General features: G+C 43.2%; 3 protein-coding genes across 3 annotated transcripts in view; 2 read left to right on the plus strand and 1 right to left on the minus strand.

The window, feature by feature from the left end:
- asb15b (ankyrin repeat and SOCS box containing 15b) overlaps positions 1-8,400 on the minus strand; it is a 16,888-nt gene extending 8,488 nt beyond the window's left edge. The window contains exons 1-8 of the mRNA XM_072454915.1: positions 8,352-8,400; positions 7,753-7,848; positions 6,829-6,872; positions 6,625-6,756; positions 1,682-1,840; positions 708-814; positions 493-631; positions 133-304 (exon numbers count right to left, since the gene is read on the minus strand). Coding sequence (XP_072311016.1) covers positions 133-304; positions 493-631; positions 708-814; positions 1,682-1,840; positions 6,625-6,756; positions 6,829-6,872; positions 7,753-7,847 — 848 coding nt within the window. The 5' untranslated portion in view covers position 7,848; positions 8,352-8,400. The remainder of the gene's footprint in view (positions 1-132; positions 305-492; positions 632-707; positions 815-1,681; positions 1,841-6,624; positions 6,757-6,828; positions 6,873-7,752; positions 7,849-8,351) is intronic.
- A 2,324-nt stretch (positions 8,401-10,724) lies between these two features.
- Positions 10,725-21,147, plus strand: LOC140368055 (uncharacterized). Its single transcript, XM_072454916.1, has 7 exons — positions 10,725-10,823; positions 13,632-13,739; positions 14,043-14,099; positions 14,171-14,329; positions 16,615-16,774; positions 17,981-18,072; positions 19,515-21,147. The coding sequence occupies exons 1-7, from the start codon at positions 10,812-10,814 to the stop codon at positions 19,668-19,670; spliced, it is 744 nt and encodes a 247-aa protein (XP_072311017.1). The 5' UTR covers positions 10,725-10,811; the 3' UTR covers positions 19,671-21,147.
- Positions 21,148-22,240: 1,093 nt separating this feature from the next.
- Positions 22,241-26,138, plus strand: LOC140367156 (TERF1-interacting nuclear factor 2-like). Its single transcript, XM_072453507.1, has 3 exons — positions 22,241-22,310; positions 25,739-25,941; positions 26,013-26,138. The coding sequence occupies exons 1-3, from the start codon at positions 22,286-22,288 to the stop codon at positions 26,136-26,138; spliced, it is 354 nt and encodes a 117-aa protein (XP_072309608.1). The 5' UTR covers positions 22,241-22,285.
- Positions 26,139-26,157: the final 19 nt, after the last annotated feature.

The raw sequence follows: 26,157 nt of genomic DNA on the forward strand, positions 1-26,157 counted from the left end.
CTTCTCACAGTATGTGCCCCTCATATATGTGCTTCTCACAGTATGTGCCCCTCATATACGTGCTTCTCATAGTATGTGCCCCTCATACGCGTGCTTCTCACAGTATGTGCCCCTCATACGCGTGCTTCTCACAGTATGTGCCCCTCATACGCTGCTCGGTGGACGGGCAGGTGGAAGGCGTTGGTCTGCACATTTGGATCTGCTCCATGCTCCAACAGCAGCTCAATACAGTCCAAGTTTCCATTCCCAGACGCATCATACAGCACTGTGTCCCCATTGGTGGCCTGTGCATTCACGTCGCCACCTGGTGGAGGACAGCTGCATTACATCATTTTGAAATATTGAGTACATTTACAACATTGAGTTATGAGCATCACTAAAATAATGTTAGGACAGATTTAAACAGTTCAAAGTAAATCTGCTATACTTCACAGTTGCAGTGGCTTTGTTGTTATGTTATGCTTGTTTGGTAGGTTTACTTGACTATCTTACCATGTTGTAAAAGAATTTCAAGTACTTCAGTGTTGCCGTGTTCAGCTGCGATGCCCAGAGGGGTCACTCCATGTCCGTTTCTAGTGGTCACTTTGGCTCCGTGTCGAAGCAGCAGCATCATGATAGCGGGACAGCCCACCTTTTGACAAGAACAGTTCAAAGTGATGATAAGAGTTAAAATGCATAAGATTCACATTATAAGCTATAGCGTTCACCTTGGCGGCTTCGTGGGAGGCTGTCCACTTCCTCTGACACACCTGCTCCACAAAGGCTCCTCCCATAATCAGGGCCAACGCCATCTTGTAGGATTTTTGTCTCACGGCTACAGGACACGACGCACAGAGACAGAAAATGTATGACAACATTAGCACCTCACTGACAATGGAAGGGGAAGTCTTTGCGCCTCCTGTTGGCAATTGTAGCGCTAAATGTAGCTGAAGGTGTCACGTTAGCATACGTACACCTATTCACCATGTTCTTTCATCTGTTATTATTTTAAATTGCATTTCAAGATGAATTGTCTGTTCTTGGTCTTGGATTATCAAATACATTTCCCCAAAACGTACTTATACTCTAGTGCGACTTATTTATGGCTATGGCTATATATTTTTGGCTTATACTTTGACATAATGTCAATCATATTGGTGCAATATTCTCTGTCCATATAACAGCTGTAAATACGAGTGTTACTATTGTTATTAATGTTATTTAAGAGTTTTATAAGAGTCTATACGTTTTTTATAAGTTATCTGTTTTTTCTTATTTACTTCTGTACCTACTTTGTGTTGCAACATTAGAATTTCCCCCTTGTGGGACAAATAAAGGCTTATCTTATCTTATGCTACTGACTACTGACTGAGCATACTAACTTATACTTCGGTAAATACGATATATAATACTTATAATACCAAGACAAAGGTGCCCATTAATGCATATATCAATAGAGCTCGGGATTGTACCTGTATCTCATCGAATTTTATGTCAAACTAAAGCTAAACCAAAAGAGATTGTAGAATGTCAGCGTTCATTCGAAAGTGACACAAGTGTGATAAACATTTACCAGTGGTGACCTTTATTGTTCCGCAGCTCTTTTATGTTTTGTTTTGACTAATGCATCGACTGCATGTGGACGTTTTGCATCAAACAAAGCCATTCGACCTAAACACCACACAGGGGTCAGGGGTCATACCCAGGAGCAGGGCGGACTCGTTCATGTCGTTTGTGTTGTGGGGGGAGACTCCGTGATTTAACAGGATGGTGACATTATCCACCAAACCGGCCACAACAGCCAGAATCAGAGCTGTGTCTCCGTTTGCAGTCAGCTCCTCCAGAGTCAGCTCAGCGGATGCTAAACACAGACAAAAAGCTGGTTAGTCATGATATACTGTGTCTCTGTACTTTCAACATGCATAACACAGTTTAAAACGATCACAGCCAAAATTGCTGAATCCTTATTTTATTTATTTTCTACTTTGAGGACATCATTATGTCATCATCATTTGACTCCAATACTTACCCTCAGCAGGTTCTACAATGAAGAGCTGTGATATTGGTATAGTAAGAAACACACGTCTGTAGGTTTAGATTTAAATACATAACATCTCATCCAAAAAGCTCTGTGAATTTGGATTTATCATTTTGACATCCTCTCCTTGAACCGACACCTTAACGTGGTGGAGGGATTTGAGTGCCCGAATGATCCCGGGAGCTATGTTGTCGGGGGCTTCATGCCCCTGGTAGGGTCTCCCAAGGCAAACAGGTCCTAGGTGACGGGTCAGACAAAGATCGGTTCAGAAGCCCCCTATGATGACAACACGAACAAGGCAGTTTACGTCGCCCGGATCGGCGTCACCGGGGCCCCATCCTGGAGCCAGGCCTGGGATGGGTGCTCCATGGCGAGCGCCTGGTGGCCGGGTCTTACCCCACGGGGCCCGGCCGGGCACAGCCCGAAAGAGCGACGTGGGGCCGCCCTCCTGTGGGCCCACCACCCGCAGGAGGATCCATAAGGGGCCGGTGCAGAGAGATCTGGGCGGCAGTCGACGGCAGGGGCCTCGGCGACCAGATCTCCAGACACAGAGACTAACACTGGGGACATGGAATGTCACCTCGCTGGGGGGGAAAGAGCCTGAGCTTGTGCGGGAAGTTGAGCGATACCGACTAGATATAGTCGGCCTCACCTCCACGCACAGTTTGGGCTCTGGAACCCATCTCCTCGAGAGGGGCTGGACGCTCCACTTCTCTGGTGTTGCCCGCGGGGAGAGGCGGCGGGCTGGTGTGGGCTTGCTGATAGCCCCTCAGCTCAGCCGCCACATGTTGGAGTTTACCCCGGTGAACGAGAGGGTCACGTCCCTCCGCCTTCGGGTGGGGGACAGGTCTCTCACTGTTGTGGCGGCCTACGGGCCGAACAGCAGTGCAGAGTACCCGGCCTTCTTGGAGTCCTTGGGAGGGGTACTGGACAGTGCACCGACCGGGGACTCCGTTGTTCTACTGGGGGACTTCAACGCCCACGTGGGCAATGACAGTGACACCTGGAGAGGGGTGATCGGGAAGAACGGCTTCCCCGATCTGAACCCGAGCGGTGTTCAGTTATTGGACTTCTGTGCTAGCCACGGATTGTCCATAACGAACACCATGTTCAAGCACAAGGGTGTCCATCAGTACACATGGCACCAGGACACCCTAGGCCGGAGGTCAATGATCGACTTTGTTGTCGTGTCATCTGACCTCCGGCCGCGTGTCTTGGACACTCTGGTGAAGAGAGGGGCAGAGTTGTCAACCGATCACCACCTGGTGGTGAGTTGGATCCGCTGGCGGAGGAGGAAGCCGGACAGACTTGGCAGACCCAAGCGCATTGTGAGGGTCTGTTGGGAACGTCTAGTGGAGCCCTCTGTCAGTAGGGTATTCAACTCGCACCTCCGGGAGAGCTTCTCCCATGTCCCGGGGGAGGCTGGGGACATTGAGTCCGAGTGGACCATGTTCTCCGCCTCCATTGTTGATGCGGCTGCTCGGAGCTGTGGTCGCAAGGTCTCCGGTGCCTGTCGTGGCGGCAACCCCCGAACCCGGTGGTGGACACCGGAAGTAAGGGATGCCGTCAGACTGAAGAAGGAGGCCTATCAGGCCACTCTGGCTTGTAGGTCTCCGGAGGTCATCGACGGGTATCGGCAGGCCAAGCGAGCCGCGGCTCGTGCTGTCGCAGAGGCAAAAACCCGGGCCTGGGAGGAGTTCGGGGAGGCCATGGAGGAGGACTATCGGTCGGCACCAAAGAAATTCTGGCAAACCGTCCGGCGCCTCAGGAGGGGGAAGCAGTGTCTCACCAACACCGTTTACGGTGCGGGTGGAGGCCTGCTGACCTCGACTGGGGATGTCGTCGGACGGTGGAAGGAATACTTTGAGGATCTCCTTAATCCCTCAGTCACGTCTTCCGAAGAGGAAGTAGAGACCGGGGACTCGGAGGCTGGCTCATCCATCACCCAAGCTGAAGTCACTGAGGTTGTTCGCAAACTCCTCGGTGGCAGGGCTCCGGGGGTGAATGAGATCCGCCCTGAGTATCTAAAGTATCTGGATGTTGTAGGACTGTCTTGGTTGACACGTCTCTGCAACATCGCGTGGCGTTCGCGGACCGTGCCTCTGGACTGGCAGACCGGGGTGGTGGTCCCTCTGTTCAAGAAGGGGGACCGGAGGGTGTGTTCCAACTACAGAGGGATCACACTCCTCAGCCTCCCAGGTAAGGTCTATTCCAAGGTACTGGAGAGGAGAATCTGACCGATAGTCGAACCTCGGATTCAGGAGGAGCAGAGTGGTTTTCGTCCCGGTCGTGGAACACTGGACCAGCTCTATACCCTCCATCGGGTGCTCGAGGGTTCATGGGAGTTTGCCCAACCAGTCCACATGTGCTTTGTGGATCTGGAGAAGGCTTTTGACCGTGTCCCTCGGGGTGTCCTTTGGGGGGGTGCTCCGGGAGTACGGGGTCCGGGGCCCTTTGCTCAGGGCTGTCCGGTCCCTGTATGACCGGAGCAGGAGCTGTGTTCGCATTGCCGGCAGTAAGTCAGACCTGTTCCCAGTGCATGTTGGACTCCGCCAGGGCTGCCCTTTGTCACCGGTTCTGTTCATAATTTTTATGGACAGAATTTCTAGGCGCAGTCAGGGGTCGGAGGGTGTCCGGTTTGGGAACCACAGGATCTCATCTCTGCTGTTTGCAGACGATGTTGTCCTGATGGCTCCATCAAACCCGGACCTGCAACATGCACTGGGACGGTTTGCAGCCGAGTGTGAAGCGGCTGGGATGAGAATCAGCACCTCCAAATCCGAGGCCATGGTTCTCGACCGGAAAAAGGTGGCTTGCCCTCTCCAGGTGGGTGGGGTGTCCTTGCCCCAAGTGGAGGAGTTCAAGTATCTCGGGGTCTTGTTCACGAGAGAGGGAAGGATGGAGCGTGAGATCGACAGGCGGATCGGTGCAGCGGCTGCAGTGATGCAGTCGCTGCATCGGACTGTTGTGGTGAAGAGGGAGCTGAGCCGAAAGGCAAAGCTCTCTATTTACCGGTCGGTCTACGTTCCTGCCCTCACCTATGGTCATGAGCTTTGGGTAGTGACCGAAAGAACAAGATCGCAGATACAAGCGGTCGAAATGAGTTTCCTCCGCCGTGTGGCTGGGCGCTCCCTTAGAGATAAGATGAGGAGCTCGGCCACACGGGGGGAGCTCGAAGTAGAGCCGCTGCTCCTCCACGTCGAGAGGAGCCAGCTGAGGTGGCTCGGACATCTGTTCCGGATGCCTCCTGGGCGCCTCCCTGGGGAGGTGTTTCAGGCATGTCCCACCGGGAAGAGGCCCCGGGGAAGACCCAGGACACGCTGGAGAGACTATGTCTCTCGGCTGGCCTGGGAACGCCTCGGGATCCCCCCGGAGGAGTTAGAGGAAGTGTCTGGGGAGAAGGGAGTCCCTGCTCAGACTGCTGCCCCCGCGACCCGGCCCCGGATAAAGCGGCAGAAGATGGATGGATGGACATCAGATAATCTGTAGAAGAGCTCATTTTGGATGTTTTGGTAAAGTAATAAAAAGGGTGGAGTCCCTGGTTAGTGAGAGGTTCAACAAAAGAAAAATAGGCAAAATGAAAGGAAGACATTTGTCACTGTTGTACACTGTTTAAATAGTTTAAATCTTCTTTATTATGCATTTTTTGGCTGGTGCGACTTATACTCCGGTGCAACTTATAGTCTGGAAAATTCGGTAGTCTTAAAGATGCGCTGTGCAACTTTTTTATTTCTTGTCTCCATGGCAATGATAATGCTTTGCCTGGAATATCCGAGCCAATCATGCAAACACACACACACGCACACACACACACGCACACACACACACACACACACACACACACACCTACACACACACACACACACACACACACCTACACACACACACACACACACACACGCACACACACACGCACACCCACACACACACGCACACACACACCTACACACACGCACACACACACCTACACACACACACACACGCACACCCACACACACACGCACACACACACCTACACACACGCACACACACACCTACACACACACACACACACACACACACACACACCTACACACACACACGCACACACACACGCACACACACCTACACACACAGACGCACACACACACACACACGCACACACACACGCACACCCACACACACACGCACACACACACCTACACACACGCACACACACACCTACACACACACACACACACACACACACACACCTACACACACACACGCACACACACACACACACACCTACACACACACACACACCTACATACACACACACACACACACACACACACCTACACACACACACACACACCCACACACACACACACCTACATACACACACACACACCTACACACACACACACACACACACACACACCTACACACACACACACACACACACACCTACAAACACACACACACACACACACACACACTTCCTTTTTCATGTGAACTCCATGTAATTCCATGTAGCAATAGAAACTGTTGAAAATCTGTAATTGGAATAAAATGCTGATGAGTTCCATTCTTCAGAACATTCCAGGCTGGGCCATAAATCACATGGTTGTCACGGTTGCCCTCACCTTGCACCACCGCCTCCAGGACCTGTGTGTGTGGGTGAACGGCGGCCGAGTGCAGAGGGAGCCAGCCGCGCCCGTCCCTCTCTCTGAAGCGGGACTGATGCTCCGACAGCCGCCGCAAAGCCAACACATCGCCTAGTAACAGCACACGCCGTCGTCACGCTCGGCTAAAACGCCCATAGACTTGTTCACGTTGATTGAATGTACCTTCCTGGATGGCTGACATTATCTGCGCATAATGTTTGCTGTTCCTGTTGGAAAAAACATCGAAATGGGTCCGCCACCTGATTTTCCCTGTGGATGTTGCTGCGTGTTGCTGCTTCGCTCTGAATGTTCCACAGTATTGCATTGTTCACATGGAGACAAAGGTGTTCGCATCGGGCTAAGTTAAAGGTCGGATCGCTTACTATTGGCATTTTTACACACGGTGCTTCTTAGTGATGAAAAATGTCTATAATTGAATGCATGCGAGATGTTTTTACCGTAATAATGTATGTCAATGAACAGAACTTGATTTGATGATTCGGTGCAACGTAAACTAATAAACAATGATAAAACAACCTATATAACATCAAAAAGGGCATTAAAGAAAAAAGGATCCACCGGAAAAGTTACATACAAAGTTATATTTATTATATTATGTTAAACTTTTGCCGTATAACTTGATGGATGTTGCAAATATGACACATGACAAAAGATACATACTGTACTTTCGCACCTTTTTTCATAGTTTTGACCGAGGGTGCGACTTATACTTATATTTATACTTATATACTTAAATGTTTGACTTATATGTGATATTATTTGTTATTTTCACACTTACGACCGCATTTCATACTCCAGTGCTACTCATATATGTTTTTTTCTTCTCTATTATGCATTTTTTTGGCTGGTGCGACTTATAGTCCAGAAAAATAATATTATTCATCTGTTTTTTTAATCTTATGCTGGGTCCTAAATCACTAAGAGTAACTGTAAGACAAGTTTAATTTAATAGGCATGGAACGATCGATTGCATCATGAAAAATATCAAGAAAACTGCAGTTTAATAGGACTGATGATGCAGTAATGTGCGCACAGCAGCCTGAGCATGAGCCTGAGCATGAGCCTGAGCAGCAGCCTGAGCAGTACCTGTGCTGTGGCTCCCTGTGTGAATCCTGGACACTCTCACGGATAGCAAACTCCATAAATTCCCCATTTATTTCTTCTTGTTCAAAGTTGTTCATTCTAAAGAGAAGATATCGACACACTTTAAAAAAAAAAAAGTCATTTGTTAAGATAAGATAAGATACGGTAAACCTTTAATATCCACACAAGGGGAACGCAGTAGAAACAGGAGGAAAGGACAGATTATAGGAAGTTTCAAAACACACTCTTAATAGAACTCTTATGAACAAAACAAAAAACTCTTATTAACAAAACTCCTCTCCTATCTTAATAGGGAATGGAGGGGGGGAAACAAAATAAAATAAAATAGATAATAAAAATACAAAATAAAGATACAAATCAGATAATAATAATAAAATAATGATAATAGAATAAAATAAAGTAAAAATAGCTAGCACAAGACTAGGTAATACTATTAGCAGGTAAGTAAACCGTATAAAATAAAAAAATAAAAAAATAAAAACAACAACACAACATGTATAAGGCTGAAGCATGCAGAGTTTTACAACATTATACAAGACATGATTTCACATAAGATCCTAATTATTAGCTTGCTTTCTTACCTGTTGCTGTGAGCTCAGTCCGCTTGTCTTTAGCTGTTGAGACCTCGTGTGTTTTGCTTTTCAGAGTATATTTTTAGACGTGACCTGGCCCGCTTTAACGTGCCAAGTCAGCTGCGCGTCTGTGTAACTAGTCCTCCATCATACAAAGAAATAGATGAATCGGATGAATAATGAGCCAATGGCGAAGATGACAAGAGTCTGTAATTCGGGTTATTTTACTCAGATTATTTTTGATCGACTAAAGGTAATCGATTGGGGAAAAGGTTTCGCTTCATCAGGCAAAGTCAGCGCCTCTGCATTTATTTACTGAAGGACATGCGATTGCATGTTTAATTTAGAGCTCAAATCAAAAACTATTCCTATCGGTGTAGGTTTATTGCACAGTACAAATGGCAAGTCCAGTTTTCCCCATCATGCATCTCTTCATGTCACGTCTATATTTGGAGTTGTGATTTGTTTCGTTCACACACGTTTGAGTTATGTTATGTTACATTCTCTGCAATTTACAAGAAGCACTGACCGATCAACAGTCCCAGTAACAGTTGTATTTTCCAGATCTGGAGCAGGAACCAGGAACTCCGGAACTGTGATGTGTCAATGGGATTTACGTCACGTTTTTTTTTGGCAATGTGAGCCGTTATTGATTCATAGACAACGTGCTGCGGTGCAAAATGTAATTATACAAAGCTAACAAGATGTAAATCCCGCGTTAGACTTTGAGCCATTAAGCACGAGACATTTAAATTCTGGGGGGATGAAAATGTTCTCACAGTGAGGAAAGACTGCTCTTGCGCTGCGGAGAGCTGTGGGTGCGTTTACCGTGTCCCCCATAGTGTGTCCCCCATAGTGTGTGTGTCCCCCATAGTGTGTCCCTCATAGTGTGTGTGTCCCCTATAGTGTGTCTCCCACAGTGTGTCCCCCATAGTCTACAGACAGGGGAACATAGGCACCAGGAAACATAGGGACCTCACATTTACCTGAAATGGGGAACGCACTGGGGAACATACAGGGCCCTTTCGTTTTTGAACAACTTTATTTAAGTTTCACATGTTTACACAATTTTAAAGTGTACACAAAGTCAAAAAAACACATATTTATATACAGATACAATTCTAAATTCAGGATGTCCCAGGGCAATGACGTGTTGATTGACTTTCTTCTTTTGAGTTGAGTGATTACTTGTTTGAATAAAGTTGAGCTGTCAATAAAAAATTGTGAAATTGTCATTTTTGTCCGCATTTTCCATATTTGAATTGTAGAGATGGAGGTGATGAGCTGAAAGAGTTCTGTTCGTTTCCACACAATGGAGCAGTGATTCAAGTTAAAAGTGAGGGCCCTTTCCATGCCGGGACATGCAAGTTCAAATACATAGCCCTGGTCCTAACCATTCTAACTGTTCCTAACCCTAACTCTACTCCTAACCTGATGATGAATAAACTATGGTAAAATGCAAAAATAATGGGGAAAGTAGTACCTCCATAGTCAAGGCACTTGTTCTATGTGGGGAACATGGGGTGACCCTTCTGACCGGCCCAGATATATTTGACTGACAAACTATTTTTAATATATTCAAGTCAACTGCGATACATCACAATTTTAGTTTTGTGTTTTAGGTAAATTTCAGTTTTGTGTTGATGCTGATACATCACAGAGAAGTACAAAACAGCGTGATTATGATGGCTATAATACTGTAAATATATATACTGTATTTTTTTCTACATATAAGCCTATTTTCATTTGTCATTTCTATTATTTTTTTAATCTGATAGTTTATTGTTATAACTCATTCATTGTTCATTATTTTATTGTTTTGTGTTGCATCGATCACCAAGACAAGTTCATATGTTTGTGAATTGTGTTGACAATGGCAATAAACCTATTCTGATTCTGATTCTATAACTACAGCCTCACAGTATTAGAACAATATCTTTATACCTGATAAAGTACATATACTAGAGTCGAAGTTCTTCTAGTCAACTTGAAAAGAAAACTGCATCAAAGGTCTCAGAAGTCAGTGCATGGCCGCGGTCCACTTGTAAAGCTTGGCAGATATAACCTCGTTACATATAAAAAGCCAAATATTCCTCTATGTGCGAACAAGCGCCCACTTTGGAGTGACGTACGCTCAAAATTGATACGTGGGAGTTTATGGAGAAATATCAGACAGTGTCAGCGGCACCATCCGCGCGCGCGTGTGTGTACGTGTACGTGTGTGTGTGTGTGTGTGTGTGTGTGTGTGTGTGACATGGTGATTCAGCCCCGTAGGCGGACCTCACCAATCTGTCTGGAGCGGCAGCAGAGCGCGCGCCGCGGCTCCCCTCTCATTGCAGACCGCGCGCGGGACGTTACGCACAGTGTCCGGCCCATGGTCCAGCCACGCTCTGACCGCGGGGGAAAGTGCACTGGGAAGACGGGATTTTTGATGCTGTGGAGACGGGCGACCACGGCTTTTTGCTCCATATGAGGAAGAAAGTGAGTTTGTTTTTATACTTTTGGGGGTTTATGAAAGTTATGAAGTGATGTCATGGCGCAATTAACCTAAGAAAGAATCTAAAGTTTGGCAGTTTCGGTTGTGTTTGTTGTACTTTTATTACATACAAGTTGTAGACTACTACTGACTTTTTTTTTTTTTTTTCAATTATAATGACCGATATAAATATGATTTTCTTTTCTTTTTACAAAATGATCAATGAAGCAGGATCAATTGAGTGATCTATCATTTTCAGGTCCATAACAAAGGCCAAATTGTTCTACTATTCTGCAATAACTCAATGGTTTATCCTTAAATTGTGTGTATATGGTTGGCTACTTGTACTTTTTAATTAGACCAAAAAAAAGGCTTTGGTTTGAATAAAAATTACACTTAATAGTTTATTTAATTGTAAATTTTAATTGCATATTTATACAAGGCTGAGGGGGATGACACAAGCTCTGCCCAGTCAATATATTGAGTAAAGGAAAGGCACGTGGGCTTTCAGTGAACATTAACATTAGAGCTATTTCAAATTGCCAACTGTTATAATGTCTTTCATTACTGAAGAGACGATTGATTAACTGAGCGTTGTTCTTATTCAAATTTGTCAGGATGCATTGCAAATACGTGGCACAAGAGAAATCCTTTAAGCTGATTCTGGACATAAATGTCTTTTGGGATGTAAAGGCATTAGTCTAGCTCATAATAAGTGCCCATACATTATTATAATGCTGTAGATTAGTGATTCCAGGAACATGCTTTTTCCATTGAGCCTCAAAACTCCAAAAGGTCTGTAGCTCAAAGTACAGCATTCTGGAAACTAACTGAATAACAGGTAATACCGTTGTGGTTTGAAAGATGTTCTTGTGTCAGTAGATTTGGAAAATACATGCAAAATCAGGTTGATTTAAAAAAGGAAACAAATATTGGTATATGTCAAAACATTTCAATACAAAAGAGATATAACTGAACGTTTGTTATTTAAATTATCTTTAATTACATTTTCTTACAGAGCAAAAAATGCACATTAGCACATTACTGAATAAAACATGTCAGCATGTTCTTGAGATCGTAAAAGCACCAAAACATATTTTACATACTGTTTTTTTTTTTTTTTTTTTTTTTTTTTTTTTGTCTAAATTAAAACAAAATAAAAAATGAAACTTCCAGCTTAAACTACTTTGACGAATAAGGCCTAAATGTTACAAATATTCTCATTAACAGCCCCCTCCCATTTAGTAACACTATCCATACTCAATAATAAGAGAGATACCGGATTACAATTAACCTCCAATCAGCCGTGGGACATTAATGGATGCTCTGAAAGCTTTTACATTTGCTGTGTTTTGGTCAGTTCCTGTATAGAGTCTCAGATGGATCACTAAATGGGGGGTGGGGAACATAAATGCAAAAGCAGTCTGCAGAGGAGCAGGAGGATGTCTGTCAAAAGCAAAGGTTTGGCTGGTTTGTGGCGGCAATGTCCAGAAATGTGCTTATGAAACTGATGTAAACGTATCAATGTTAGGTTTAAAATAAAAATGGTTTCAGTGAGACGGGACTGAACTAACAGGATACGCCCACCCGACCCCCACAGCACCGCGCCCGACAGGTTTATCCAGATCCAGGGTCAAATGCTGGGGACAAAACTCCCTACAATGGCAAAATAAATCTATTCCTGAACTCTGTATGTTGCTAAAGATCCAGGAAGGTTAATATGCTATGTTCAATATCATCTTTAATATGATTTATTATATATTTTATTGTATTTTTTTCATTAAATCATAAATTATGCATGTAAAAGTGGTCATGTCTCAATGTACAAACTTGACAGACTAACAAATAGACTTTAAAGAAGATTGACGTTTTTGAAGTCTTGTTACTATTATTCTACAGTAAGGCAAGGGAAGTTTATTTGTAGAGCACATTTCATACACAAGGCAATTCAAAGTGCTTCACAGCAGGAAAAATGCATTCAAATCACAAAGAAATTACAGAAACAGAAATACAATAAAATTAACTAAATTAAAAATTATCAATCCAACTGATTGTCTAAACTAATAAAATCACAAACAAAAGAGAAGAGTGCAAAGAAAAAATCCTTTCAGTCATATGGAGCTAAACAAAACTGTTTTTAGCTTAGATTTGAACATTGTCAGAGTAGAAGCCTGTCTCACATCTTCAGGAAGACTGTTCCAGAATGTAGGCCGGTCCATGTTTAGTCCTGACTCTGGCACCAGCAGGAGGCCGGTCCATGTTTAGTCCTGACTGTGGCACCAGCAGGAGGCCGGTCCATGTTTAGTCCTGACTCTGGCACCAGCAGGAGGCCGGTCCATGTTTAGTCCTGACTCTGGCACCAGCAGGAGGCCGGTCCATGTTTAGTCCTGACTCTGGCACCAGCAGGAGGCCGGTCCTTGAGGTCCTCAGAGTCTGAGATGGTTCATATGGCTCTAACATATCCAAGATGTACTTTGGTGCTAGGCCATGGAGAGACTTGTACACAAGCAGAGCTGCTTTAAAGTCTATTCTCTGAACCACAGGCAGTATATAATGGGCTAATACAAAGGTTTGCATGCTACAAGCTACTTTATTGCCCCCGTAGATACATTTGTCTTCTGTATTTGACCCATCCTTCGGTGCCGCCGGGTCATCTCCTCAGAACCCATCTCCAGCTCTTGAGACAGGCTTGGTCAGGACTCCCTTAGCTAGATGATTTGACCTCTAAGCCACCGTGTAGCCAATAATCTTTTATAATTCAATGGAAAATAGACGTAACAAATGTACTTATTATGGACTGGTCTCATTTGCAGATTGTGAATGCTCCTTATCTCCTCCTGAGTTTGCTCACAAGTTTGAATTTGTGCTCCGGTAAATTTGGACAGCCCATCACGGACGATGTGAGGACACTGGATTTACTGGTAAGAACGGCAGACGAATACAGCGCGCACCGCACACACCAGACACACCAGTAACCGGAGAGAACAAAGAGAACAGCAACATGTTGAGAGCATTGGCCAAATCAGAAGTGGATTTATGGCAAGAGGGATGCTGAGATTAGAGCTGCCAGGAAAGAGGAGGCCCAGAGGAAGAGCACATTTGTGTGGATGAAGTGTAAAATGGAATAAATTATCTGTACAGGCTACACTTTTTTAACATTTCCAACTATTTTATAACATGCACATTGTATGCCTTTTCCAATGCATGTTTTTTTTCTGACGCAGAAGCAGAATATCCCCTCGGATTATGAGATTCCTGTTCAGTACATTCCCAAAGGAGTGGTACGTTCGGTGAAACGGATGAAAGACTATATAGTTAAAATACTGTCTTTAAAGCTGGGATTTATCTGCAGGCGGGCAGGTGCTGGGTGGTGCTAAACATTTATCCTCTGGAGCAGAGTCTCAGGAAACTGTCCGACATGTTTGGAGCCATCTCGTCCAACAAAGACAACATTATGGTGTTCATCGCCATGCTCAAAAGTCTACGCTTCACGTTTGACCACGAGGAGTTGGTGAGTCGCTTTACAATGTGTGGACAAAGTATGGCGTATGTACGATAATCCGCTCGAAAACAGAACGCACGATGAATTTATGTGATACTTCCAACTATTTACCGTATTTTCCGCACTGGAGTATAAGTCGCACCAGCCAAAAAAGGCATAATAGAGAAGAAAAAAACATATATAAGTTGCACTGGAGTATGAAATGCAGTTGCAAGTGTGAAAATAACAGATAACATCACATATAAGCCGCTCCGGAGTATAAGTACAAGTATATAAGCATAAATATTGTATAAGTATAAGTCGCACCCCGGCCTAAACTATGAAAAAAGGTGCAAGTTATAGTATGGAAAATACGGTAGCTAACTCTAAATTGCCCGCACTGAATGAATGTGAAGGTGAATTTAGTTTTTCTAGAGCTCAAAATGATCCAGAACGGCAAAGTGTGACAAATGTATGAGATGATGGAGCTGTGCCATTCATAATTTACAATCGAAACAAAAAATGACAAATGAAAAAAGGGATGACATCAAATTGGTTCCACTCAAAATTGTAAAAAGCAGTAATCCAAAAGATTACAAGTAGTAGAAGGGAGTGATAACGGTAAAAAATACTACTTAAGTACAAGTTATAGAGGGGAAACGGCTAAAATTGTAGTCAACCACAAATACAATGCAGCTAACTGTGTACTAAAGTAAAAGTAAAGCAAAATATGCATGAAAGTTACTACTCAAATCAAGTTACTTATTCCTTCTTTTTTTAACGTAACCTAGTAGCATTTGAAATCCTCTTTAAAACAAAACTTGACTGATCAAACTGCTTAAAGTTCCCACAATCCGAATATTCTCTGAGCTTTAGCTAATCAAATCCGGCGATGAGGTCATGTGTGTTTGTAGGTCTAGAGAGGAGAATTACATGGCTAGAATTATACACTCAAATGCAAGTAATCTGTGTAAATAAGTTCTATTGCAAAATAAAAATGATTTAAAAAAGATATTACTAACAACAGATACTCCTTATAAACACATACTGTATCTTATGTCAGTTCCAATGTAGTTAGCTCCTCTCTACAGACAGATATAAGGCAGTACTACCACCACTACTACTACTACTACTACTACTACTACTACTACTACTACTACTACTACTACTGCCATGAAGAAGCTACTTGGATGAGTGCAGACACATATTCACTCTTTAAAAGAGTTGACAGTATTACCCTTTGCTTTCAAATGCAAGTACAAGTTTGAAAATGTATTCAAACTGTACAATTACCTCCTCAATTACTGTAACATGAGTACCGTATTTTCCGGACTATAAGTTGCACTTTTTCATAATTTGGCTGACTTATATGTGATGTTATTAACACATTCGTCTACCTCCGGAGTTTGTGGAGTTGCTTAGAAGTGACACAGAGGAAGAAGAATTCAATGGATTTAGTGATTTGGGGTAAAACTGATGCTTTGGTAAACTTGTTAGCATGTTCTTTATGCTATAGTTATCTGAATAACTGTTAATATGTTACGTTAACATACCAGACACTTACCACAGTTCTGTCTGTGCCTCATGATTTTAACTGATTTTAACTGAAGGTGTTAGCGTTAGCATACGTACACCTATTCACTAATCTGTTATTATTTTAAATTGCATTTCAAGATGAAATGTCTGTTCTTGGTCTTGGATTTGATCAAATAAATTTCCCCCAAAAATGCAACTTATACTCCAGTGCGACTTATATATATTTTTTTCTTCTCTACTATGCATTTTTTGGCTGGTGCGACTTATAGTCCGGAAAATACGGTATTTGTCAAGTACTGAGCAACTGTTTAGATGTGACATCAGATTTATATTTAGAATAGAAAAGTAAACTGCATCTGAAGGTACTGTGAATGAAGCATGTATTAAATCATTATTATGTCATTATGCAGAAGGTCTATATTCTACACAAAAGTACTGTATTTTCCAGGCTATAAGTCGCACCAGAGTATAAGTCGCACCAGCCAAAAAGTGCATAACAGTATAAGTGGCCAAAACTCTGAAAAAAGGTGCGACTTATAGTCCGGAAAACACTGTAACTAAATCAAGATGTACAGTTTATAGGGAATTAAAAACAGCCGACTAAGATTTTCATTTTTAGCCCAGGCTAGCCACAAGAATCACAAGATCGTAGACTTTAATGTGTGAGTCACGGCCCACGCTGAGGAAGTGACTTTGCCGCGGTCATCCCAAAAAGCGGCTTGTGAAACGGTTCAAAGAGGACAGTTATTTGAGTTCAATTGGTCATTTGCGGTCGACAGGAAACGGCGATGCAGCTCTTCCAGTGCCACTACCAGGACGGCTCCTTTCTGACCAGCCTCTACTTCGACCACATCAACGACGTCCTGAACATGGCCTCGGAGGAAACGTCCAGCTTCTCCTGCAAACCTCCACCGTGCCTCAACTCTCACGCGCCTCCAGGTAACGTCGTCGATCACTCGGCGAGCGGATGTTTGCGACTGCGATTATGCTTTTAGCGCACCCTATTGATTTTCGGGGGTCGCGGGGACACAGCTGTGGGCCCACCGAAGGGCAAACGCTCCGTGACCTTGGTACAATTACCCCTTTTGCAGCTAACGTTGGTACTATTAACGTTTAATGAGTCATTATTTATTCATTTTGGGTGATTTATGCGCGAGGTCCAGTGTCAAAGTCAGCGCATGCGACAGACGTCACTCAGTTTAGAGTTCGCTTATTTTTGGATGACAATATGAAATGAATGTGTGTTGAAATGAGGTGGAAAATAGATAGATCTTCTCTTATGGGGGGACTAAACTTTCTTTGTTTTGCATTCGAGGGTTTAGGGTTAAGAATTGAGTTTTATACGTCTCATGGAAGCGTGTGGTGAGCTAAATCCACCATCTTAACAGGATCGTAACTTTTTTTACCCCATTATTTATGATTTGGGGCCCAATTTCATATCAACTGTATTATATATTTATGGTTAAGAATCATTGAAATAGAAGACAAAACAGGTTACTGTAAAAACAAAATCAAGAGGTTTGTTCCAAAAGGGTGTATGCTAATTAATTTGCGGTTAGAAAATGCAATTGTAATTAATGGGTAAAATAAATAAATAAACTTTGTCTGTAAGAATTAGAATCCTTTTTTGTATGTTAATTAATTTACACATTGAAAGTTTCAGCAATTGTGATTAATGGTTAGAATAAATAAATAAAATCATTTATTCCGCTCTATAAGGTGCACTGTCAATGAATGGTCTTTTTTGGATAATTTTTCATATATAAGGCGCACCGGACTATAATTAAGCATTAAGCAAAACAAAACCACACAAAATCGCTTCGAGGTCAGAAAGCACAACCAGAATGAATCCATATATAAATCGCACTGGATTTTAAAGCGGACTGTCGTTTTTGGAGAAAATTAAAGGCTTTTAAGTGCGCCTTACAGTCCAAAAAATACGGTAATCTTTGTCTGTAAGAATTAGAATACTTTTTGTATGCTAATTAATTTACCCATTGAACATTTTAGCAATTTTAATTAATGGTTAGTAAATAAATAAATGAATTAGAATCCTTTTTCCCCCATTACATTTCAGCTGCTGCATTGGCACTTGGACGCTCTTGTGCTGTTCTGATTCTCAGTCTTTGCATTTGTTTGTTGCAGGGAGCCATGGAGGAAGACATCCAAAAAGCAGAGCAGTTTTGCTCCTGCTACTCGTCCCGATCACAGCTTGTGTTGTATTTGTGGTGTGGTTGGTATGTTTAACCAATCAACAAGTCAATTTCCACATACACAGTCGTTATCGCGTAAGAAATCCATTGCCACTATTCAGGCTTTTAGATAGGATTTGAAAACACCGCGTCCAAATACTTTTGTCCGGGGGTACGGGGACGAACTAGGCGAAAAAACGAATAGCTTCTCGGCAGCCAATCAGAGCCAAGCACACAAATTTCGTTGACCAATCAGCGCGCAGCATGCAAATTTTCACTTGTGAGCAGTAAAGTGTAATGGCGGACTGTTGTTGAATGCTTCCCGGCTTGATTTAACGATAATATCCCCTTTTTTTCTAAGATTTATTAATAAAATGGCCGTCCACATTTTAAAATACTCCATCTAAAATACCAAAATAATAGTAAAAGCCCGCCACTCTTCAAATAATGAACCGCTTTACACTGAAACACACTGTCTTTTCAAATACCATGTTATTTGCATGGTCAGACTTTGCGTCAAACTGCAGCCATTCCACGTCAATGACACCATACAGATCGTTCTCTTGCGTCAGAAACATAATAAACGGTAAATAATCTGAATGACAGTAGTTCATGTGTGGTCAATGGTGCATCTCTGGGATCTTCTTGTGCCCTCAGGGTCTCTGCGGATCGGGCCACTAAGTCCCCCCCATTATTACAGACCACTTTCCGGGAAGACCATTCTTGTAAAATTAACAACTGAGCATCAAATATTCAACACAAGCACTCCACCACTTCCTCGTTGCTTTACGTCATCATATTTATGTGATACCATTAATCTTCCGTAACCAACAGCACTTGAGGGCCGCGGCAGAGATGTTCGCGTGGACGTATTAACTCGGTTTACTACATCGTGTTTGATTTCGCATTATATTTTCCACGAACGATCGGGACACGCATTGGAATCGCTTTAAATTAACTTGTTTTGACTTTATTCGGCTGGATTGAGTGTTTTCGTCGTGTCGTTGCGATGTGTGCAATGAAATTTCCCCATGTGGGACAATAAAGGAATATCTTATCTTATCTTATCTTATTTGACTTATGGGCACGGAGCTGGTTTTTTATTCATAATGCATCAGATTCATAAAAGGCTTTTTGGATGGATCTATTCACTCCCCAAACTTGGTGTAGCGGTCTGTTGCTAAGAGGTTGCATTAGGCTTGAATAACCACATAACGACCACAATAAATGATTCCTTTTCTCTATTTTGTTAAAACTAAGTGTTAACTTGGTCAAATCTAAGACTAAATCAGGATTAGGACTAGTTAAATAAACTAAATAACTAGACTTGACGTTTCTGACCTTGACGTTAGTCCGTAGAACCTGCGAGGAGTTATGACATCAATACGCAGACTTTCTAAAGCGCCTGCAACAAAGTAGAACAAATAACTTTTCATCTCTGAACGTCGAGTGCGATATAAACTCCTCATTATCCTCTTCCCTCTCAGGTCAAGTCCAAAAGGCCGTCTGCAGCCTGCAACTCTGAAAATAACCCAGCGCCACCTTGTGACACCATCTCGAGTGTGTCTATCTCCGTTCCACTCCAAGCAGTCGCCCACCACGGAGCTGCAGAGGAGGCTGCCCCTGAGCACCAAAGTGGATGAAACGCAATTAATGATCACGGACAGACGGAAACCGCGGTCTGAGGACTGTAAAGATGTATGCAGGCTCATCCACAGAGGGTTCACCACAGCCGTCTCCCCATGTTCTCCACTTCCACGCGCTCAAGTGTATGGGCCAGTTAGTGCACTTACAAGACCGAGGGAACGAGCGGAGTGCCCTATGGCGGCTGAGTGTCTGCCCGAGTGTGTGTGCTACGTGCTGTGGACATGTTCTAACAGTTTTGCTATTGCTAAAAAAAATCTTTCCTGTTTTGAGACAACACGGCAGATGGTAAGAGTCTGCAAGGCTTCATCTTTGGACTAATCCATTTATGAACTGCTGGTTACACACACTACTGTATTGTGAAGGGTACTAGAGTTTGCGGTCAGCTCAAAGAATTCATATAGAAAGGCATTCCTCACAATGGTGTCTTTATGAGTGCGTGAGGCACCCCAAAACTGATAAATACTTGTTCAGAAAAACAAGCCTGAATCTGGGCTACTGTTGTCCGCCACCTGTTGACGTTGCTATGATCGGTCATAAACTGTAAACCTGGTCCTGGTCACAAACACTTCAACAAACGTCCGCCTCTGTGCATCAAACATGTGACCATATGGCAAGTCGCCATCGCCACAGGCTCCTTGAATCCTGTCATTGTGTTTCAAAGCATCACCAGTGATGTATAACTCCTGCAGAGTGTTTAAGCGTTCATTTACTGAGTCAGAGCCAGTCAGTCATGAGAGCATGAGTCCTCCAGTGAGCAGCCTATACTGTATGTGTCAGAGGAGAGCGACGAGGGACGAAGAAGGGAGAGGGAAGAGGGAGGAGAGGAGAGCGATAGAGATAGTGTGATGGACAGATGAGCTCAGACACTGGCATAAGGGAGACTTGTTCCTCTCACAAAAGGCTGGCCCTAGGCTGGAGGAAATGGTGCTCACAAACAGCACTGAAGTCGGCAGAGGCCCATGAATCAGTGGGATAAGAATCTGTCCAGACCGCAGGCAAAGTGCCCCATCTCCAGCCGTGGTCAGGTTTTCCACAACAATTATCTGTGCTCATATCATGTACATGCAAAACAAACTGGAGAATCTGTCATGTCTTTGTCTTAAGTGTGTTTACAATGCAGTGGACAAAGTCTGCCAGATCTGGACCAATGTGTGTGAATGTTGTGGAAACATTACAGGCTTATTTTATGTTCATGATTCTATTTTGAGAAATAACTTTTTATATATGTATACATTTTAAACATGGAAACAAATACTAAATGTGATTATTTGTGTACATTTATAACAGGGTGTTATTGTTTCTCCCTCTCTTGTTTTCCCACAAAGAAATGTGCATATATTTATACTGTAGGGCAGATTAGATGTTCACTGGTGGCACTGTCTGTTGTAATTATGTGTGAACAACGGAAATGTGAAATATTTTACCCATGTAATAATATTTATCAACATGCAATTTCAAGATTAAACTGTATGAAACCACTATTCAGACTGTTGGGCCGAACACAACATTCAAAACAACTCTATAGATAAACAGTACAATCCAGAGCAGTCAGACGCTCATGATGAGGGAGCTGCAGAAAACAGGATTGTCATGGTCCATTACACGGCTGTCAGGGGAACAAAGGAGATAAGCTGTCAGTGAAACTTAGAGAGTGTAAATTAATAGTTTAATAGTTAATAGTTAAACTATTTATTTAAACGTAGACGTATTTAAACATAATTTAATTGGTCTAACCCCTCATTCGTCCAGGAGTGTTCCTTTGTAGTCATCTGGACAGTTTGAAAAAAACAACAACAACACTCTTTTTCTACAGTTAATAGTTCATTAGTAATAAGACAGGCTGTAATTATAAAGCCCAGAGGGCAGGGCTTATGCAGCCAAGAGTTGAATGGATAAATATTCTCAGACTTGATCCACAGATTGAGAATGATTTGTGGATGAAAGTGAAAACATCTTGTGTCCAGGTGAGTTTAATTGAATATTTTTCTATGATTAACTTCAAATAATAAATCAGATGTCACGTCCAGACAGTTACTAAAGTTACTCTTGTTTGAGTTATAGTTTGCCGAACTATTTGTTTTACAATTCACCAAAATCACTTTATTTAGTCTGTGCATATGCTGTACTGTACACATAGTCATAAGCACTTATTGTACATAATAGTAGTGTAGGCTTTTTGTTGTAGCTGGTCTGTGCCAGATTTGTGTCTATTTGAAATAGTTATTTATCCTGATTTATTTATAGTGCATGTTGACACTGGATTTGGTCTCACAATAGCGCAGTAGACTCTCATGCAATACAAAATGGTAAATCGGCAGCATGATGTTGTGCAGTCTCGTCACCACAGCCCTGTGTGTTCACCATGGTGTTCACGCGGGAGGGCTCGTGCGGGGGGAACACGCTGTGACATTTTTTCAAACAGCGACTTCCGCCGGATGTCCTCAGACTTTTGTTGTGGAAAGCCCAGAGCCCGCGGTCGCCATTATTCTCCCTGGCTTGACTGACGACGCCGAGGCCGATAAGGGCATTTTTACCGTCATTTCGAATTTAAACTACAACATAGAAGCGCCATTCGCCGCGTTCCGCCCGGTACCTGCGCGTTTAGCCGAGGATGCACCGGCGAGCGGACACAGTGGGTGAGTCAAGCTAACGACGGCGAGCTAACTGTGTGCGCGCTTCTGGCAGCGGGACGCGGCTCGAGAAAATAAGCTCATCGTTCCGCTCTGCATCGAACATCTGCCGCACTTTTAGCGGGTGCAAACTCACGTCAATCACAAACACTCGCAATCCTGACGTTTTCTTTGAACGGTGCAATTTCCCAAAGCGCGTCTGATCCTTTTCTGCGCCGTTTTTGTGCGTGTTTGTGTGTGTGTGTGTGTGTTTTTTGTTCACGTTGTCGCCAGTCGCTTTCCTTCCGGCTGCGCTCCCGTGATTATGTCACGTAATAAACTCATTTAAACTCCCAACTTAATTCGCAAGTTCTGAGGTGCACGGGATTAGTCTGGAAACGGTGCAATTTGGCGCTCGTTCTTGCCTGAGACGTCACGGACCCTTTTGCACGTACAGTTCCGCCGCTAATGGGAAGAGAGTGCCCATTGGCAGCGGTGCCATGGTGCCAATGTGCGCGCGCATGTCTGATCCAAACACTGCACTCTTCTGCCAAAAGCACCAATTATTATTACCATGGATTATTACACTTCAGATTTTGGTTAGTGTCCACTTTTTTAGTGTTTACAACTATTTATATAATTGATTAGTTTGTCGACTTGTTGCAGCCCTAATAGTCTGTGTTCTTGTTTATGTTACATTCCAGTTTAGATTTTCTTTTACAATAGTAACAAACAAATATAGCCGCAAGCGGCAATGATCGGCCCTCGCTACGCCGCCGCCACGCCGCAAGAGGAGGGGGCGCTAACGCGCCCCAATTGTCCTTTTATTACGCCTACTGCTGAATCTGTGACGCTGTCACATCTTCTCCCCTTTGTTTTACCATCAAAAAGCAATTTTATTTTGAATTCTTGGCAAAATGTGCGGCTTTGCCGCACAGACACCGTGACTCTTTGAATGAAAATGTGGATAACTTTTGATGGTCCTGAAGATGAGTCTCACCAAATTTCAGGTTAATAGGGCTGACGCCCTGGGAGGAGTTTGTGAAAGTCTAAAGTGTAAACATGTTCTGGCGATTTCCCCATTGGAATAACACGAAAGGTTTCGGTCATCGTTACGGCAACGCCATAACAATTATGACATGGGTCTCATTGACTTTTTTGATGGGGATGCTAAAATTGAGTTGTGTGTCAAATTTCATATAATTTCGCAAAACTAAACATTTAACCTCCATATAAAATCTGTAGGGGGCGCTGTGGCGCCAAATGAATTTATTTCACTTCAAGTAGGTTTAGGGCAAAGAGTTTAACAACTGATTCTAATTTGACGCAATTCGGACTTTATCTGCGCAAACGGCAGAAATTTTAAATATGGGAGATTTCTGAAATTCTAGCTACAGTTTGCGGCTTCGCCGCACCGAGACCGTGAGAGGTATCAATGTAATTTGGATAACTTTTGATGTCCCACTCCTCAGTAGCATTTTCACCAAATTTCAGCTTTTTAGGGCCAACGCCCTGGGAGGAGTTCGTAAAAGTACGACGTTTGGAAAAACTCCAAAATCATGTTTAGCCATTTTTGAAGCAATATGGCCGACATTTGGTTGGGCGGACGGCGTTGCCGTAATAATATTTTTTACTTCTCTTGTCACCATCGACCTCTGCGCCAAATTTCATGATTCTACGATCAGATTTTTTTTGGGTCATTTCCCATCTCTCAATGCATTTTTGGTACATTTGGGGGCGCTGACGCGCCAATTTTTTTTATTTTATAAAAGGGAAATAGCCAGAATGTAGAGAGGCACGATTTTTAGAGGTGTGAACATTTTTGTGACTTTTCGTCAATGTTCACTGGGTGAAAAATAGGGGGGTTGGTCCCGAGAAGAAGAAGAAGAAGAAGAAGAAGAAAGAATAATATTCCGATGCGAAAACAATGTTTCCCATTTTTCAAATATCATAAACTATACATTTTCGGAAAGCGCTCGCGCTTTCCTACCTCATGGTGTGGGTCCCTGGTCACTGACGGGTACTTTCGTTAATTTTGAGTGGGCTCCGCCCACTTTGTGTTTTTGGCCCTCTATACAGTAATAATGTTAATTTTTTGCATTACATGCTTATATGCACGGAACATGCAAGAGATGGGGAACGTATTCGTGAGCTACTTAGCGCAAATGAGTGCTTTATATGGGGATGACGACCGCTTTGCGGTCGTCATCTCAATGTAAAGTGCTCGTTTAGTGCGCACTTTTGCACGGGCTTCGCCCGTTTACAACGGTAATGTTCCATTTTCCTACTACTAATTAGTATGCACGGGGCGTGCATGAGTGAAGGAGTGCGTTAGTGAGTGTTTGGAAGTGGGCGAGCGCTTCGCGCTCGATTTCGTGCGCACTGGGTGCGCACTTTCGCAGCCGTGCTTCGCACGGCCTTACGAGATTAATAGGCCTCTCGCCAGCTTGTGGCGCTCGGGCCTAATTAATACATATAAACGTCATGACGATTTGTAATAATAAAAGTGGGGTAACTTTGCTGCCTCTTATAGTGTTTGAACGCTGAGTCAAACCCTTTAAATATAAGTAAGTCAGTAGTATAAATGAATTGAGTAATTGAATAATCTTTCAACTGGGCTATGCATAAACTCCAAAACATGCAGTGAGCTGTGAGAAAGCGGTTTATTACTCAGGCAAAGCAGAAAACAACAACAATAATTGTGTTTTTGAGGAAAAACACCTTCACATCTGAAAATATTCTCCTCCAAGACGTCCTTAGATGGATTGAGTTCAGCTTTATCTGGGTAAAATGTAGTAAAAAATCTCATGTGCACAGGCCTGTAGTGTCACGTTCTAAACAACTAATCGAAAGACTAATCGATTACCAACATAATTGCTAGTTGTAGTCCACCAAACAATACATTCAAACAGTTGTAGTGCCCTCCATCTCCTGCCACACAGAGTAATGTATTGCAATAATGGAGTTCAACAGTGACCGCCCACAGCCTGGTCCTGGAAGTATATTTTCCATTAATTCTCTCCATAGAGATTCCGAGGAAGGAAAATAATAATAATAATAATGATAATAATGTGTGAAAGCTTGCATGGATCTAATCAGCTATAACTGTATTTAAAATCAGTTCTTGAAATCATTTTTTTCTCTCCAGAATTTTAAGTTTTACATGTGTTTTTTGGACTGAAAACTAAGTGATATGAACATTAGTTACAACATCGCTCGTGCCATTTTAACTAAATCATTTAATCCATAATAAATAGATAGACTTCAGAACTACAGAGAACTTTGAAGTGGGCTGGACTGTTGAGCTCCACAATAAACCAGAAACCCCCATAAAGGATAGAACTGAGTCAGAAGAGAATTTGGCGCCGCGAGGCTGTGAACAGAGCCACGTTGATCAATGGCACAGCCCTACGACATACGACATCAATTAATACTATTGTTTGTTTCTTTCCCAGGCATCGGGTTGCCTCTGGCCTCCCTTCGGCTCATGGCGTCCCCTCTGCAGCTGACGTACTCGTTCATTTGGCAAGTGATAAAACAGAAGAATGTGAACCAGTTTGAAAAGGTGGAGGAGTTTGTACACATGGTCACTCAGACGATCCCCGACATCATCAGCTACAAACAAAAGGCTCAGCTCCTGTTGGGCATCAGGGCAAAGGTAAGGTACTTGTATGTGTTTACGTACTTGTATGTGTTTACCAATCTTAACCACGTAATATCTTTTTTCAGATTATTTTGGATCTGCTGAACAAAGATGACCAACCGGACACGCGGGCCATTCAAACACTAATAAACAAGTTGAAGGTGCCCACGACAACAGGGGTAAGAGTAAGAGTCTTGAACGCAAAGGATTGAATGCGTTATAACTGTGTAA

This window comes from Eucyclogobius newberryi, unplaced genomic scaffold, assembly GCF_026437365.1.
Source record: "Eucyclogobius newberryi isolate DKJ021-1_F unplaced genomic scaffold, fEucNew1.0.hap1 SCAF_2, whole genome shotgun sequence".
NCBI classification, from domain to species: domain Eukaryota; kingdom Metazoa; phylum Chordata; class Actinopteri; order Gobiiformes; family Gobiidae; genus Eucyclogobius; species Eucyclogobius newberryi.